The sequence below is a fragment of the Argiope bruennichi genome, chromosome 5, assembly GCF_947563725.1.
Source record: "Argiope bruennichi chromosome 5, qqArgBrue1.1, whole genome shotgun sequence".
NCBI classification, from domain to species: domain Eukaryota; kingdom Metazoa; phylum Arthropoda; class Arachnida; order Araneae; family Araneidae; genus Argiope; species Argiope bruennichi.
In genome coordinates, this window is record NC_079155.1 from 134,573,163 (window position 1) to 134,591,330 (window position 18,168).

An 18,168-nucleotide genomic window follows, 5' to 3' on the forward strand; every position below is an offset into this window, starting at 1 on the left:
AGGTAATTTCGCAGTTTAATTTTGGTTTGGATTTCGAAAGGAAGCTTTTCTGGAGGTTTGTTAAATTTTGGTTTTGAGGCTTCTGCGAGCGCCTCCGTGAGAATTTTTCCTAGACTTCCAACTGCAAATTCAGCGTCATCATTGCTCTCAATTTTGAAGGGGGGAAGGGGTTTTGAATTTAAAATATGCCGAAAGTTCTCCCAGTTGGTGGAGAATTGTGCTGGTGAATTTAGAGAAAAGGTTCCAGTATTAAAAGTCAAAACTACTGGAAGATGATCTGATTCTAAACAATTTAGCACTCTAATTTGAGAGTGGAAAGGAATTCGCTTTAATATTGCGAAATCTATGACGGAATCATTAGAGCTAACTTGATTAATGTGGGTTGGAGAGTGGGGCGCCAAAACATTGATTCCGTCCTGCGTTGCAAGATAATTATACAACTGCATACCATATCTAGTTGATTTATAGTTGTTCCAAGCGATATGACCTGCGTTCATATCGCCCGCAATGATGACGTTAGGGCCTAAATTTAAAAGTTTTTTCAAATCCTCCAGAGGGAATCTGTACGAACTCCCAGATCGTACATATGCTGACACAATTTTGAGAGGGGGGAGATTTCCTAACTTAACCTCAATAATTGTCGCGTCCATCCTCTCTAAAACGGGAGTGGGGATGACGTGATGTTCAATTATTGATTTCACATAAATACAGGTGCCTCCGTATATGCGCTGACGATTAATACTATCTCCGGATCTATTTGTTTTATAAATCCGGTAATTAGCGATTAGGGGTGTGCACTCCGGTGGGAGTTGGGTCTCTTGTACCAACAACACATCAAGATTTTGCTCTAGAACAAAGTCTCTAACTTCAGCGATCTTGTTACGCAAGCTATTTGCGTTCCAAGTGCAGACCTTAAGATTATGCAAGTTTACTGAGTTGTAACGATTGAATTTTATTTTTGGGGACCGTAACTAAGTTTGACGTACTCTTGGAAGAGAAAATACGCCATATCAGCACCGTGGGATGCAGCACGAATTGCTGGTAATGCCTTTCTAAAGGCTTCGAGTAGAAGAGGTGGTTCACACCATTCTTCTCTCATTACTGTAGCTAGGCCAGAAAAGATGTCGGTAAAAATTTTGGATTTATTTGCATCCGCTGGGACCGACTGTTTTTGAATAGGCTCTACGACAACTGGGGAAGCGGGTTCTCGCTCCACTGATACATCTAAAGAGGGAAAATCTTCTTGGTTTGTCAAGATATTTGAGAACGACACTTTTTCTTCGACTTTTCTGTAATTTTTTAGAGGTCGATGCGTCCTGGGGGGATCCCAGATGGATCGATTGGTAGGGTGGTTTTTAAGGAAATTACTGGTGGCGGGATTTCGTCCACCTGATTTAGGGAATCGTGGACACTGGCGCCAGTTCGCCGCATGGTCACCTGCACAGTTAGCACATTTTAGTTTATCCTCAAAGGCTAAAGGACAATCTTTAGCTCGATGAGGTCCTGCACATTTTACGCATTTCACAGGAAGCTTGCATGCTTCGGAACTGTGAAAAAATCCCTGACACCGCCAGCATTGAGAGGGCCCCTTTCTACCTCTGTAACGCTCTACTGAAATCTTGGTGCCAAACATTTCAGTCAGAGTGTACACCGTTTCTGACAGAGGGCCGTTTGCGATTTGCGCATAAAACAACGGCATCGGAGATTTGGTTTGAAATTTTGACAGTTGAGTAATACTGACAACTGTAAAGCCTTCTCTTTCTAAATCCTCTTTAATTTCCTCAATAGGTGTGCAGGAGGGAAGACCTCGAATAACGACCTTTATGGGCCTGTCAGTTCTTAACATGAAGGTCTTAAACTCAGCACCCTGAGCTTCGAGAAGTCTAGAGAGGCGTCGGTGCTCCTCATCTGTATCTACTGTTAATTTTAAAAACTTGCTACTCATGCTGGACTTTAATGAAGGGGCCTCTAATCTACAGATATTAAGCATGACTTTAAAGTCTGCTTTAGGAGTAACGAAGAAGGGCGGGACTCTTCTCCGTTTTGGTTGTGCAGGTGCCTGCTCAGCATCGACCTCGTCTAATGCAACCTCTTCGATGCCTTCTGGTTGTTTATTAATTTTTATTTCACAATTTTCATTTAATTTTAAGTTTTTCACTTTCCTGACGAGGTGGGCTGCAGGAGCAATGAATCCATCCTCGTCAGCGGTTCTCTTTTTGTTAACTTTAAGTTCCTTTTGATTAATTTTTACAAGGTCTATTTTCCTTTTTGGGGTTTGATTTATATTTAATTTTTTATCATTGGCTGTTTCTTTATTCAATTTAGTTTTATTTTCAGAGGTTGCATTAGCCTCTCTGAATTTTTCGCAGATTTTGTTTACCTCCTTAATACTAGGAGGGAGCTTAAAGAGGGGGATTCCTAATTTTAGCAACAAGGTATTTAAAATGCCACTCACCCTGGCAACTTCAGCCCGCATTTGCTTGGACTCCTCCGAATCTTCCTTATGGCATCTTAGGGCCTGCGCCCAGCTTCCCATTGTGTTTCTTGTGGTTATCGCTTGTATAATATCCACATGATGCGTGAAGATAAACTCCTCTGACACCTGCACCGATGAGGGTGAGACTGGCCTCGGGGCGTTCTCCATAGCTGGCGGTAGACTTTTCTCTTTCTTTTCCAGTGGATCCGCATCACTCTTCTCTTCGTGGATCTCCATTTCCTCCTCAGAGGAAGAGCATGATGAGCCGGATTGCTCCGTTCCGCTTTGGCCCTGACAAGGGCTAGTCCGGGAATCCGCTCCTCTCCTCCTTCGTCTTCTATTTCTCGCCTTTTCACCCGTAAGCAGCTCCTGCTCCGCCGATGACGGAGCAGCTTCCACACACGTCCTATCCATTCGGATACCAAGTCGAGAATCTTAGTCACATCGTGGAACTCCGAAACATCACGACGTTACCGCTGCCGTTACTGGACAATTATCGCCATCTATACGAATACATTTGGATATATCAGTAAAGTCCCGAAAGTCATACATGTTAGAAATATTTTGAATGTATTTTCGATTAATTTTAAGCACGACAGAATTAAAAAAAAATATTTTATTATTGTGTTTTCATATTTATATTTTGTAAATGCCTAAAATCTAGCATTAAATCTTTAATAATTTAGTAGTATCGAGTTGAAATATTTTCAGTTATTTATAAATGCTGTAAGCGTCATACCAGTTGCAACTCAGTTCCACTCCAAATGTAATTAATTCAGATTTCGTCTTTCTCGATGTAAATATGCTTTCGAAACTTTCTGGGTAGAGTTAACCGGAGGACGTATTGGAGGATCAAGCTAGGTTCCAATTAGTGCCTGTAGACGGCGCCAGCAGTCTACAGCCATCTATAGGCGCTAACAAGAACTATCCCATTCCAGGATTAGCTGTAATAGGGGTTATAAGATTTGGCAAATAAGCATATTTTTTGCGAATTATGCCAATCTTTTTCATTTCCTATTACGCGATTTTGTTTTTTATTTTATTCTGCCAAAACTTGGAATCGTCAAACTGTTTCGTTTCTTTTACTCTTTCTGAAACTTTACTCGTTTCTTTTACACTCTTTCAGAAATTCATCTGATAATTTTTTATTTTAAATTGATTTTGATGTAAATAAATTCTTTATTACTATTAAAATGTATTTATTTATTAAGAATTTTTTAAAGTCATTTGTTAAAAATTATTATTTATTAAATAACTTATTGAAAATATAAATGTATTTATTTATTATTTTTTATTTATTTTATTATTGTATAATTATTTTTCATTTGAAAGAAAACGTCTCCAACAATCGAAAATAATAGAAATATTTTCATGCAAAATTTGAATAAATAAATGCTTTTATGTTATTGCGATTCGAAATAACATTTGACTGCAAGGATTCTCCATATAATATATATATAAAATTTTTTTACTATATGCACATTTTTTTCTAATAAAAGAGAACGTGCGCGTGTATATGCAGAGAAGAATAAATATGTTTTGGAGGGAGGGTGGGAAAGTGTAACGCTTGGTAGAGCAATTTTTTAATTTTTATTATTTAAAAACAGCGAAAAAGTTTGAAGTTTTTCTGCAATAACTTTCGAAAATGTTTCCAAATTAAAAAAAAAAGATTTTAATTCATCTTTAAAATAAAAGTATATTTAGACATATATCTTTATAATTATAAAATCTTATGATATTCTTTATTTTAACTAATTTTTAAATTTTGATTTTCAGCAATATCGTAAATGAAAGACAAATTATTTTCATTTTTCAATCAAAGCTGAACGATTTTTCTTTGTTAAAAAATATGAGATAAAATTATTCATGCTTTTAATATAATAAAATTTATAGTCTGGCGGGCTATCAATAAATTGCATCTTTCGAGGCAGGTTGTTGGTCTTAGAGCTTCCAAATTTGGCTGGCAATTATCTATTTCTTAGATAGCAATATTAAGAAATCTTGTTTCAAAAATTAAATTAAAATTTTAATAAAAAATTAACAAAATTCCAGCACTTTCTTTAATAACTTCGAAATATATCACTGACCAAAAACATTTTAAATTTTTTAAAAATTAGTTTTTCAGTTATCTTTTTTTTTTTTTAATTCCATTCAATATTTTTCTTCTTTGATCTTAGTATTTTCAAAATACTTTTAAACATGTTTTTTCAAAAAAAATTTTCATTGGTTTAGTAAACTATACTTCTATATGAGCACATTGCAGTGATATTAAATACAATTTTATGCGCATATTATTGTCATTTTAATTTTTTAAAAGATAATATAAAACTAAACAATTAAAATCTACAATCTTGGCTTCCTATAATATTTTGGATGAAGATTCAAATCTACTTTATTATTTTCATTTCTATTATTTATTTTTTATTTATTTTATTTCATTTATTTTAGGTTAACATAAAATTAAAAATTAGGTATAACTCGAGCATCATCTTTTTTTTTCCCTAATAAAATACAGTTGATTTTTTTATTTGACCAGCTTTTTATGGCTTTTTTCTATCATTTAATAAAAAGCAATTTTAAAAATTAACTTTCTATTAGTTTTAATCTATTCACTTCTTAGCTCAATCATTAAATAAGTCTTCCATCAACTGCAAGATAATTCTTTTCGAAGGTTATGTTAATTATTTATATATTATAGTTTGCTTAAGCAGTAATTCTCATAAAAAAACTAAGAATTAAAGAAGAATTAAACTAAAATTAAGAATTAAAAAAATAATTCTCAAAAAAATTCTCATAAACAGTATTTTTCATAATAATTTACAACTATATATAACTTGTTATTTTTTTGCAATTCATGCATGAATTTAACAAAAATTAAGTTTATTGCAAATACTTTAATTGACACAATTAAAGTAATACTGAATGTATGATGGACAGACCAGCTGGTCACCGAAAATAGCTGGTACATCCCTACTTATTTCGATTTCGTTTCCAAAGTATACGTCTAACAATAATCATCCTTATAATGTAAATGTGTTTTCAATGTGAAACAAAACAGTCTATATCATTGGGGAACGCGGTGTTTATATATTAAATAGTTAGCTAACATTAGAGCTCATGTTTCTTCTTCGGCTCCAGCCATGTCATACATGGAATACCTGCTTAGTTATGCACCGACTCCTCTTAAAATCCAAAATTAATATTTATTGACTGATTCTCTATTTAGCATTTATGTTCAGCTGCCGGGTATGCGCTTATATTGTTATAGTAATGTTGAATGTGTAGCATGGACCTTTAATTGTTCTATAAATTTCTACTTATCTTTTCTAATCAACTACTATTCTTTGAATAATCTACATTTATTCTCTGAAAATGTAATGAACTTGCTTGTAGATTATTTGATGAAAATAAGCTGGAATGTATAAACCCCTTCAAACCCATAATGGGATTTATGATATTTGATTTTATCAGGTAAATTCTTCCAATCAGACTTCAAATTTTAAGAAATAAAAAATTCAATTAAATTTGCATCAAAAACTAATTTTATGACTTTTTCAAACGCTATCAATAGAAAGATATTGGAAAACCTATCAGGAAAAATGATAGATAAAAAAACCACAGATGAGCCCGAAGTGGAGCAGTTCTCTTAGTTTTCGGAAAGGGGATATCCTACAATGGCAAATTTTCAGGCACTGTGTTTTAATTTTGTTCATTTAAATCCTATTACTCCTTCCAATGATTAATACATTAATCTTATCCGGTATCAATGACATCATGTAATTGATCTTGACCACTTGTTATCTGCTAGGAGAAAACATATTAGGGCAAAAAAATGTCTTTGACGGCAAATCAAAATGATCCTTATATTTTCTATAGACTACTTATATTCTCTTTTCAAATTTATCACAGAAATTATACAAAAAATAAATATTAAGGTGATTCGAACCTTTAATTCGAAATATCGTAGTATAATAATATTTTAGGTTTCATTTTAATCTATCTTTATATTATTCTTTTCCCTTAATTACAACAGAAATAAAGTAAATAAAAATGATGTTTAATACCTACCATATCAAACACATTCTTGAGTATAAGACCAAGAATTAAGCAGGATCGGTCTTTAGTCGATTACTTAGAATTGGGCGACGTTCATAAGGTCTCTTTCATATTTCCTGCATACAGGGTAAATTTTTCTTCCGCCTTGCAATGGACCTTAACAAACATAAAAGAAGCTTAATAGTCTTTTTACGAAGGGTATTGTATGTTCGTAACATAAAATTTACAGCTACTTTGTCTATTTAGTAGGGAAAAAGGGGGGGGGGAGGCACGAGAAGGGTATTGGGACCAGACATTTCCGTACGAGTCAAACGTTCAATAAATCCTTCTTAGCTCATTGAAAAAAGGGGTAGGGAGTGATTAGTCTTTGCTAAAAACATATAAGCCTGCTGGCAAGAATGTTTAGTAAGAAAATGTATTGGTATTCTAACTAAATTTTGATACTCAAACATAAGGAAAAAGTTTCTGTCTGTTTGTACATGTGCTGACTTTACATATCAGCCTTTTAGACATGTATCAATCCAATTTGGCAAATATTTAGTTTGGTGGGTAAAAATGTGCTTTTCAGAGCAATTTTTTTAAAAAAATTTAATTAATTAAAAACTAAGCGAAGTATTGATCTTTATTTGGGATAACTTTTTAAAAGTTTACAGTAGAAAAATAGTTTTTACAATTTTTCTTACAATATTTAATAAATTTTTTGAAATATATTTTAAACGTATTTTGCAACAATATATATTTCATTGTTGATAAAAAAGCTCAAAGCCGTTTTCAATGTTACTACTAATTTTTTTATCAGCTTTTTTTTTTTCCTGTTTCCATCATTGTTACCAGTTTTTTGTCTATCATTGTTTCTATCTTATTTTAGAATTTACTATTTAGAAGAATTCGGAAAGTTAAAACTCTTCAGCAACGGAAATTATTAACTTCTTGTCCACTTAGCATGCTATTTACTTTTCTAAATGGATCTGTGGCGAAACTTTTCATGAGCAGAAAATAAAAATTTCAAGGCATTTCTTTTTTTAAAAATAATTAGCATTTTATGCATTGGATTCTGGTTCATTATAAAAGTGGTGTTTCTATAAAATTTAAATAAAGGAATTTTTAAATAAAATCCTTTTAACTAGGAAATGTGAATTTATGAAATTATTATTCTGCACTGAATTTATTCAAAAACAAGATATTTGCTCTTAATTCGAATTCTTCTGTAATCCTGAAGGGTTATTTTTAAGAATTTTATTTTAACTTTTGTGAGCTTAAATGCTCACAAAAATAAGAATTTTTTTTTTTAAATTTTAAAAACTTTTTTTCCATTATGGTAGATATGGATATTCTATCAACATTTTTCTTTACTAATCACCATTTTAACAAGACGCATTCATCCATATATCATTAATGGGAACATTTGGAATAATATAGTATTTTTCGTGAAATAATTTGCAGAAGGGAAAAAAAATCCCATTCCGATTTCTTTTTTGAATGAAAATATGATGGTTGAATGCTTTGTTAGGAAATTAAAGAATGCCCTTGGAAATAAAATTTTAAAAAAAATAATAAATAAAAAAAACATGAAAATTTTGAATTTCTGGCTTGTGATAACAGATAAGACGCATTTCAAATTTATATATTCATCTACGGAGTCTCTTGATAATTTCAGTTTCTGTAGCATTTGTAGAAAGAAAGTTTTCCAACTTGAAATTAATTACGATCATTCAATCATTAATTATAAAACATACTTATGATCATTAAATCATTAATTATAAAACAAACTTACGATCATTAATTCAACAAGGACGCTTAAATTGTTGGGCAGTTATATCGATTGGATCTGAAATCAGCCGGATTTCGGATTTATATAAAAAGTTCGCAAAAGGAAATAAAAACAAGAAAAATTGCTCCCTAATAATAAACGACAATAATGATCTATGATTTTTCAATTATTTTTTATATGTCCTAAAAATTATTTATTTCTGACAATGTTCTTGCATTTCAATTTTCTTTTTGTACCAAATAGAGAATTTTCATAAATCTTTGTAAAGGCACTGAAATAAATAGTATAGTGACCTATTTACTTATTACAAATAGTATACAAATTTTTGTTCATTTGTTGGCTTAGTTTATGTGCATTCATGAATTAAAAATTAAAGCATGTGTTTTAAAGTATATATAAATTTAAGAGTATGTATGGTTTATTAATCAGTGTGAAAAACACGTTTTAATCATTTTCTATTTAGCGTTAATTTCTATTTGTGATTTCCATTCTAATGCTGAGTTATATCTATAGCAACATTTTATTTAATACTAGTCACCGACCAACTGGCGAGCCAAAGTTAATGAACGCTAAAATTTTCAATTAAATACTTTACGTAACTGGGTCTAAATAGCTTCTTAAGCAAATTATTTATAAGCTTCAAATTTTGATAGATAGTCTATAATGAATATTATATTAGAAGACTTCTATGATTCTATTCATTTTACTATGTATTTCCCTTATTTTCTGCCAACGCCACTAACCATCGTGGATGCACTTTGATATTTTTAGTCTTTTAACAATACAATCTAATTTCTAACCTAGAGCAAAACAAAAATTGGCATTTTTCTTCATATTGAAAATATTTTAAATGTAAATTTTTCAGGGTTTTTTTTTTTTTTTTTTTTTTGCAGAATTATATAATTATATTGCTTACTTTCCTGAAATCAGCTTTGCCAGTAATAATTTTTGTAAAGGACAGAATAATAATTCGCACAGTAAAACGAAAACTCAACATTTTTTTGCAAATTCAATAATAACTTTGGTCAAGAATTCTTATGCTTTTGTGTTATTATTCTTGAAACGCTTAATATTTGCTCAGAATTCTTAAGATTTTTGCTAGAAAATGTGCCTAAAATATTTTTAAAAAATTGATTAAATACGAAAAAAATATTTATACTGCAAAAAATTACAATCTTTGAAAAAAAATTCTGAATATATAAAAAGAACATTTATATTGTAATATTTTCGAAAGTTATCGAGGGAAAAACATCAAGATCTTTCTTAATTTTTAATTAATTAAAATTCTAAATAAAATTTTTAAAACATGGCTCCGAAGTGCACATTTTATCCGTCCAATATAGTACGTGCGTACTAAGTTTGGTAGCTATATGTCTTACGGTTTGATTAATAGAGTGTCAAAACCCAGATATACAGACGCACAAACACATATTCATCTTTATTATTAGTAGAGAGAGATCTACTAATAATACGCTTTATTATTAGTAGATAATGCATTTCATGTTTGTAAAGATGAAGTTTTACAATGGAATTTTTATTCACTCTGTCAAGTGGCAGAGTTTCAAAATTGCACGGCAAGTTTGTATTCTCTATGACTATACATAATTTTGCTAGAAATTAACTTGTCAATTTACTTAATTTTTATTTCACATGAGTAGTGTCATCCGGTACTGAATATGGGAAAAAAAAACTATTTATTTTTAAATTACATAATGCATATAATCTACACTAATTATAAAGATAAATTTGTGTGTGTGTTTGTATTGGTACTGTACAGGGCAAATCGTTTGATCTATAACAACGAAATTTTGGACATGTATTCAGTGCGGAAATTTGAAATTTCGGCGTGATTTTTTGAATTTTCAGTTAATTAAAATTTGTGAAATTTTGGTGTTTTTGCAATAATTTCTGAAAATATTATAGCAGAAAAACAATTTGTACAGCATCTTAAAACATTATCAACTAACAAAACATCTTTGTACATTATCTTTTTAATGATAAAAAATATTTTGCCATATATTTTTTTTTTTTATTTTTTGAAAGTTTTTAAGTTTATTTTACAACATTGTATTTTATTACTGAAGAGAAACTGAAACCATTTACATTGTTGCTCCTAATACCTCATATTGGCCTTTTCGGTTTATTTTCCCATGGTGAGTTGATTTAAATATGAGGCATGCTTTTAATAATTTTTCTCTATATATTTTGTTATATTAAATAAAAAAAAGTTCGCCCTTTTGTGACCAAAACTGAGTGAGTTATGACAATTTGAATGTCACTGTTTAATAAAAACGCGGAACTCCATTGACTGCCTCGAAGATACAAAATCAGTGCCCTGAGTTTCTCCAAGATTGATCAATCTAAAATAATTACATTTTTGATTGTCCTAAAATAAGGATATTGAAGGCTTTATAACTCGGTCAGATTTGGCCGCAAAGATGGAAACGTTAGATGGTCAAGATTATTTAACTGAATAGGATTCCTAGGTCTGAAGGATCGTACAAAATTTAGACTTTATAATCGTTTACAGAAGTACTTTTTTAATTGAAATAAAATAAAATATTACGTCATTTAAATCCTGTAGAAAACAAAATTGAAAATAAAATTTTATGATGAGGCCAAAGAAAATATTATTGAATAATGTTTTTATATAATTCATAAATTATTAAAATATTCTGTAATACAAATTAGATATTAATTCTGAATTCATATTTTTTAAAGACGTGTTTGGTTTTTAAAAAATGTATTTATTGAAGTTTTATCAATTCCGGCTTCAATTTCAAGTTCACATTTTACTGGAGCTCATAGAAAATTAGAGAAAGGCATCGAAGAACGAACAGAATAAGGTTAGGCTTCTATAATAGTATCGGTGATACGTTTATAAAAATTTGAAGCTTAAAAACATTTTTCTTCAGAATCTATTAAGAGAGCAAGTTACATAAAATATTTAATTGAAAAGCAAATGTTAATTCTGGCAAACCAGCTAGTTGCCAAAGGGGGATAGTAACAATAATTTAAAAATTTTAAAAAATCAATTAAAATATTTTAAAATCTACTTTTAATTCCCTAATTAGAATATCTTTTAAAAAATGGTTTTTTTACAAAATTTATTTTATATAACTGGTAAAAATTGTCTAGAAATAAGTATTATATAAAATAGTTTCAGATTGGGCCTCGCGTTTTCTAAGACAGACCCTGTAACAAAGGTACTAGAAAGTGTTATTATAAAATATTCTTGAAAAGATTTTGAAATATTTAATTAAAATATGAAAAGAAATTGTACAGAAATAAAATTGATATCACTGAATAATTAATATTTTGAATTTTAAAATGACGTAAGAATGGCTTCTATGTAACAATAAGCTCCGAAGTTATTGAGACGAAGGGTTAAAACGTCAATAAATTTTTAAAGAAAAAAAAAACATATTTACAATTTTAAAAACTTTTCTTAGTGAACATTTACTATTCAAATTACGAACCAACTTTCAGTCAAATAGTCTAGACTTCAAAAATCTCGAATATTTTTTTGCCTTATAAATGTTCTCCTAACTTAATTCAGTGGCAACATCCAGTCTATAAATTTAATCATGTTCAAATTTTTGTAAATAATGCAACATCCTTTTCAGAAAAATTAGACATATCAACCGAATGAAAAATTGAGCCCAATATAAAGAAGATAAAAGAATAAATAAAAATCAATATTTAAACTTGAATTTATTTTTGTAAACAGCTGCCTTTATTTGAGAAGTTATTTTTAAGCGATTTCTTTCTTTGATGAATACAATACCAAACAAGAAAAGGGAAAATATAAAACTTATGTTATTAAATGTTTTGGTTAAAAATCTTCATCACTAAGCAGATGAATAAAAATGATAAAAATTTTGCTATGTGCTGCATTCCAAATAGCTCTTCTCGGTCCTTTTTAATCAATATTAAATCAACAGAGTAACGTTAGAGTAAGATGCTGATACCTGTTCGTAATTTCAGTCTTACTGAAGAATAATATAATTATTAATGTGTTTATCTATACGTTAACATGAGTTACAAGACAGACTGCCGCCCCAAAGCTTCTCTCGTTTTTCAAAGCTATTCTCGATGTTTCGGGTATAATCTATTTTGGCGCCAAAGTCGCCAAGTTTGTCGCCACGCTCCGGGACCCTCCGACGCGACACCGAACTCCGTACAATACCGATGACTGTAAAACATTCTTTCCGATGGTGGAACTAACTATGCTGGGAAGCAGCATTACAGATTCGTAACATTGCCCCCCTCTTAAGGACTGCACTTCCCGGGCAGTACAATATCTGAGTAAGAGGCATCTACTTACAGGATTACCATATTCACACAATTAGCAAGTATAAAAAGCAAATACTCAAAATGACATACAGCTTAAACATTTACAAAATACATGAGCAATACAGAAATAAATTACAATACTACAATGGCAAAATTAAGAAGATAAATGATTTACATCATTTATCACACAAGGGTCGACCATGGTCTGAACTGAAAAGATCTTAATCACCTTGGCCAAGGTAAGGGGCTAGCCTGTTGCAATGTATCACCTTCGGTTTTGAGTGTGGTGATTTCTGTATCCGTACCACAACGTCATTCAGTCTTTTAAGGACTGTATAAGGACCCTCCCAATTGGTCTGCAACTTCGGAGAAAGTCCTTTGCGACGTTTCGGATTCCATAACCACACTTGGTCTCCTTCGTGGAAATTGTGTCCCGTTGCTCTGGCATCGTATCGGGTCTTCATCTTCTCTGAAGCCATGCCGATCCTATCTCTGGCCAGATGATGCACCTCCTCCATCCGTGTCCGGAGGTTCTCGACATATTCCTCAGATACCAAGGGAGCATCTGGAGGTCGCCTGAACAGTAGATCCGCACAGAAGAAGGTCACGTCAGAAGAGCATTTGAGATGGGGAATAGCCAGTAGTCTCGTGAACGGCACTTCTATAGGCGAGTAGGAAAAGGGGCAGTTTCTTGTCCCAGTCCTGTTGATTGCTGTACACCAGGAGAGAGAGACTGTTGAGAATGGTCCGATTGAATCTCTCTACCATGCCATCTGACTGAGGATGTAAAGCCGTAGTTCGAGTTTTGTCGATGCCGAGTATCTCATACAGTCTCCTGCAAACAGCCGAATCGAAGTTTCTTCCTTGATCAGAGTGCAGTTGTAGAGGAACTCCGTATGTTGAAATCCAGTTTTGAACTAGAATCTCTGCAACAGTTGGGGCTTCTTGATCGGGAATGGGATAAGCTTCAGGCCATTTGGTGAAGTAGTCCATGACAACCAGGATGTTGTTATTGCCATCTGATGACCTAGGAAGAGGGCCTATGATGTCAAAAGCTATTCGTTCGAAAGGTGCCCCTACATTATACAGCTGCAGTCTTCCTTTAATGCGTTTCCCAGGACCTTTACATGCAGCACAGGGATTACATGTGCGACACCACTTCTCCACGTTATTTCGCACATTATTCCAGTAGAACCGTTCTCGAACTTTTTGTAAAGTCTTCGTAACACCAAAATGACCTCCAGTCGGACTGCCATGGAGTTCCTTAAGGACTGTTCATACTCTTGTCTTTGGGAGTATTAATTGCCATCTGAATGCTTTTCCATCGTCAGACTCCGTTTCTTAGATGGAGAGAATCCCAAAGAGCCCAGTAACGCTTTGTTGTAGAATGGAAAGGGGCAATGTTCTGCCAGCTAGGCTTTCCGCCGGTTGATTCTTTAAATTCAATTATTGGTTTTATCTCAGGATCAGCTAGTTGGTCTTTCCGGACGCTCTCGTCACTCCATGGATCTTACTTGGTGAACTACAGGGTCTACCATGCCAAATTTCTTTTCAACTCTAGAGCAATAATTGCAGTTCTCCGAACATGGTCTTCTCGAAAGAGCATCTGCGTTTCCATGCGCTAATCCTTTTCGGTGGCGAATCTCCATGTCATATTCCTGTAGTCTCTGTATCCATCTAGCTATTTGACCTTCTGGCTTTTTAAAATTCAACAGCCAGGTTAATGAAGCATGATCTGTACGAAGCAGAAACCTTCGACCGTAGAGGTAAGGGTTGAAGTTCTCTACGGCCTTTACGATAGCCAGAAGTTCCTTTCTGGTCACATAATAATTTCTTTCCTGTTTGGACAGACACTTACTGAAATAGGCGATGACACGCTCCTGTCCATCTATTTCTTGGGACAACACAGCTCCGATGCATTCATGGCTTGAAACCGTATCCAGAATAAATTGCTTTCCAATTGCAGGATAGGCCAGGACGGGAGCAGATGTTAGGGCGTCTTTGAGCTTATTGAAGGCGTTGTCACATTCGTCCGTCCAGACGAATTTCTGTTTCGCTTCGGTCAGCTTATAGAGTGGTCTGGCGATTGTTGAGAAGTTTTTCACGAATTTCCGGTAATACGTACATAAGCCTAAGAAATTCCGGAGCTGGTGAACATCCGTCGGGAAGGTCCAGTGTCTTACAGCCGATATCTTATCCGGGTCTGTTCGAACACCTTCTGCCGAAATGATATGCCATTTCATAGGTGACTTCACGCCTGAATAGGTGGCACTTGGACGGGCTTAATTTCAAGTTAGCTTCCTTCAGCTTTTGCAGTACACGTCTAACATTTTGAAGATGTTCTTCAAAGGAACGCCCCATGATGATGATGTCATCGAGGTAAACCAGACAGGCTTCATAAGAAAGCCCTCCGAGAACTGTTTCCATAAGGCGTTCAAATGTTGCTGGCGCATTACACAAGCCGAAAGGCATAACCTTAAACTGCCATAGCTCCTATCCTGTGGTGAAAGCCGTCTTCTCTTTATCTTCCGGATGGATTTCTACTTGCCAATACCCACTCTTGAGATCCAGGGTGGAAAACCAGGTATTGCCGGCAAGTGTATCAAGCGTGTCATCTATCCTTGTCAAAGCGTAGCTGTCCTTCTTGGTGACATCATTCAACCGGCGATAATTCACACAAAATCTAGTAGAGCCGTCTTTCTTCCTTACTAAGACGATGGGGGATGCCCAAGGACTTGATGATGGCTCAATTACGTCATTATCTTGCATTTCTTTAATTAGTGTTTGGACTTCTTTTTGTTTAGCGAATGGTAGTCGTCTGGGGTGCTGCCTAATAGGAGGATGCTCTCCTGTATCAGTTCGATGTTTTAATAGTTGAGTCCTTCCAAAGTCCTCAGCTGTACGAGAAAATAAGTCTTGGAATTCTTTTATCAACTCTCCAGCAGCACACCTCTGTTTTTCATCTAAATCTGTATCCTGCAGCAAATTTTGGACTAGATGGTCTGAAGAAACGTCCTGACTATTACACTTCCGGTCTATACAAGTGACAGGAGGGCAAGTTGTTAGCACCTCTCCTTTCTGTATAATCTTTGTCTTATCACTGATGTTAGCCACTCTCACTGGGATGACTGACTTTGAGAGGTCCACTACCGACGAAGCTACCAACACTCCTGCTCTGGCACGGTCTGTGTCAGGATAACCCATTACACCAAATCGGAATTTTCGGTTATCTGCTACCAAACCGGGTATTACACATTCAGTCCTAGGCGATAAGGAGATGTCAGTTTTAGCTATTATTTTCTGGCTGGATTCCAGTTCAGCGTGTAGTCCAAAAAGAGTGATGTCTTCGAATTTTGAATTCATTCTACTATTTCCGATGTCCAGTTTAAAATCGTATTTCCACAGAAAATCTAATCCGAGAATGCAAGGGTCGGTAATTTCTGCTACAAATGCCGTGTGGTGGTAGTTTATATTTCCAAAGCGTATAGCGAGGTTGACTTTCCCATTAACATGAATCTTATCTCCTGTCACTGTCTGTAAGGTAATGCAGGGCGGCGTCCAGATTATTTTAGATTTTAATTTTCGTGCCAGATCTTCTCTTATTATGGTCACATTGGCTCCAGTGTTGACAACCATATTGCATGAGATGTCACCAATTTGTCCTATCACTGCCACTTATGGAAGAAATATGAAATACTTTGAAATGGGGCTGTTGACTATTTCCACCACTTCTAGAAACCCGGCAGTTCCTACGGACGTGTCCAGCTGTACCACAAGTCCAACACCGAATTTCCGTATTTCTGCCATCTTTGCGCTCTTTCAACCTCCGAATTTCTCTTCGCAGATCGTCAATCTGCTTCACGAAATCAGAGTCCGAATCCGCAGCAGTGACAGCTCTGATTGGATGTCGGTCCTTGCGTGTGGCGGGCTGGGCAGCCTCTACTTTGTGTGCAAAGACTAAAGCAGATCCTATATCTTTGACATCTGCTAGTCTAAGAGCCTTCTGTGTTTCCGGATCCCGCACACTATCGATGAAGTGCTGGAGAGCCAGATCTTGACGTGTCTCAACCGGGCAATCAGAAAATGCTAAATGGGAAAGTCGCTGAATATCGGCAGCTAATTCCTACAGACTTTCACCCGCTTTTTGATAGCGGGACTTTAACTGCAATCGGCTGTATTCTTTAGCGCACTTCTCTCGAAACCGCAGCTCAAGTGCACTCGATAGAGCTTGGAAATCATGTCTTTGCTCCTCCGTAAGAGTCTCAAGAATGTCGGCAGCGTCTCCTCTTAACGAAGCTGCAAAGTGAAACGCTTTGGCTTGAGGATTCCATCCATTAGCTTCCGCTACCATAGTAAACTGTGTTTTGTATACTTGCCAGGATGTTTTCCGTCGAATGTCGACAGTTTAATCGTCGCTAGAGAAGGCGTAAATATCACTTTGGATTCCTCAGGTTAATGGGAAATCTGCTTCTTCAGGCTTTCAAACCTCCTTTCCGAATTTCTGTCAAATTCTTTTTCGATGTCTTCTCGAACCTTGTCAATGCTTTCTTCCATCTTCAAAATGTTAATTCCAATGTTTTCTCGAACCTTGTCAATACTTTCTTCCATTTCAAAAACTTTAGTTTCCACTGAAACAACCTCGTTCTCAAATGAAGCCACCTTATCTTCAATTGAATTCATCTTCTCCTGAATGATATTGGAGAATTCCTCTTTAACACTTGCGATGTCCTTCTTAAGCTCCTGCTCCTTTCTTTCTTGACCGGAACGGATCTCTTTCTCCAATCCGACTTTCATCTCCTCCATTCTTTCTTGACCGGAACGGATCTCTTTCTCCAATCCGGCTTTCATCTCCTCCATCCTTTCTTGACCGGAACGCATCTCTTCCTCCAATCCGACTTTCATTTCCTCCATTCTTTCTTGACCGGAACGGATCTCTTTCTCCAATCCGGCTTTCATCTCCTCCATCCTTTCTTGACCGGAACGCATCTCTTCCTCCAATCCGACTTTCATCTCCTCCATTCTTTCTTGACCGGAACGGATCTCTTTCTCCAATCGGGCTTTCATCTCGTCCATCCTTTCTTGACCGGAACGCATCTCTTTCTCCAATCCGACTTTCATCTCCTCCATTCTTTCTTGACCGGAACGGATCTCTTTCTCCAATCGGGCTTTCATCTCGTCCATCCTTTCTTGACCGGAACGCATCTCTTTCTCCAATCCGACTTTCATCTCCTCCATTCTTTCTTGACCGGAACGCATCTCTTTCTCCAATCCGGCTTTCATCTCATCTTGTCCTTGCTTCATCTCATCCATAGATTTCTTCATCTCAGCCAACAGAGCCAGTAACTCACTATTACCGCTATCAGCCATTTTTGATTGGGATCTCGTCAGCACCATACACTGTTAACCACTATCCCGCTTCTGACACCAAATGTCACGAAATTTTCGGGGTTCGTTTGGATAGTGGGGTTATATGGTGTGAAGAACGCTCAATCACCAGGCGGCAGTAGAAAATAAAACAACGACGTTTATTTGCACGAAGACACACAGGACAACACAAAGACTACAACTA

At 34.8% G+C, this 18,168-nt stretch overlaps 1 protein-coding gene across 1 annotated transcript; it reads right to left on the reverse strand.

The window, feature by feature from the left end:
• Positions 1–17,051: 17,051 nt before the first annotated feature.
• Positions 17,052–17,966, reverse strand: LOC129968426 (uncharacterized). The gene has a single exon (XM_056082284.1). It carries the CDS (start codon positions 17,964–17,966, stop codon positions 17,052–17,054), a length of 915 nt encoding a protein of 304 aa, XP_055938259.1.
• Positions 17,967–18,168: the final 202 nt, after the last annotated feature.

What these genes read in the sequence shown, in the direction of transcription:
- LOC129968426 (XM_056082284.1), bottom strand. Translation starts at nt 17,966, where the DNA reads ATGGCTGATAGCGGTAATAGTGAGTTACTGGCTCTGTTGGCTGAGATG.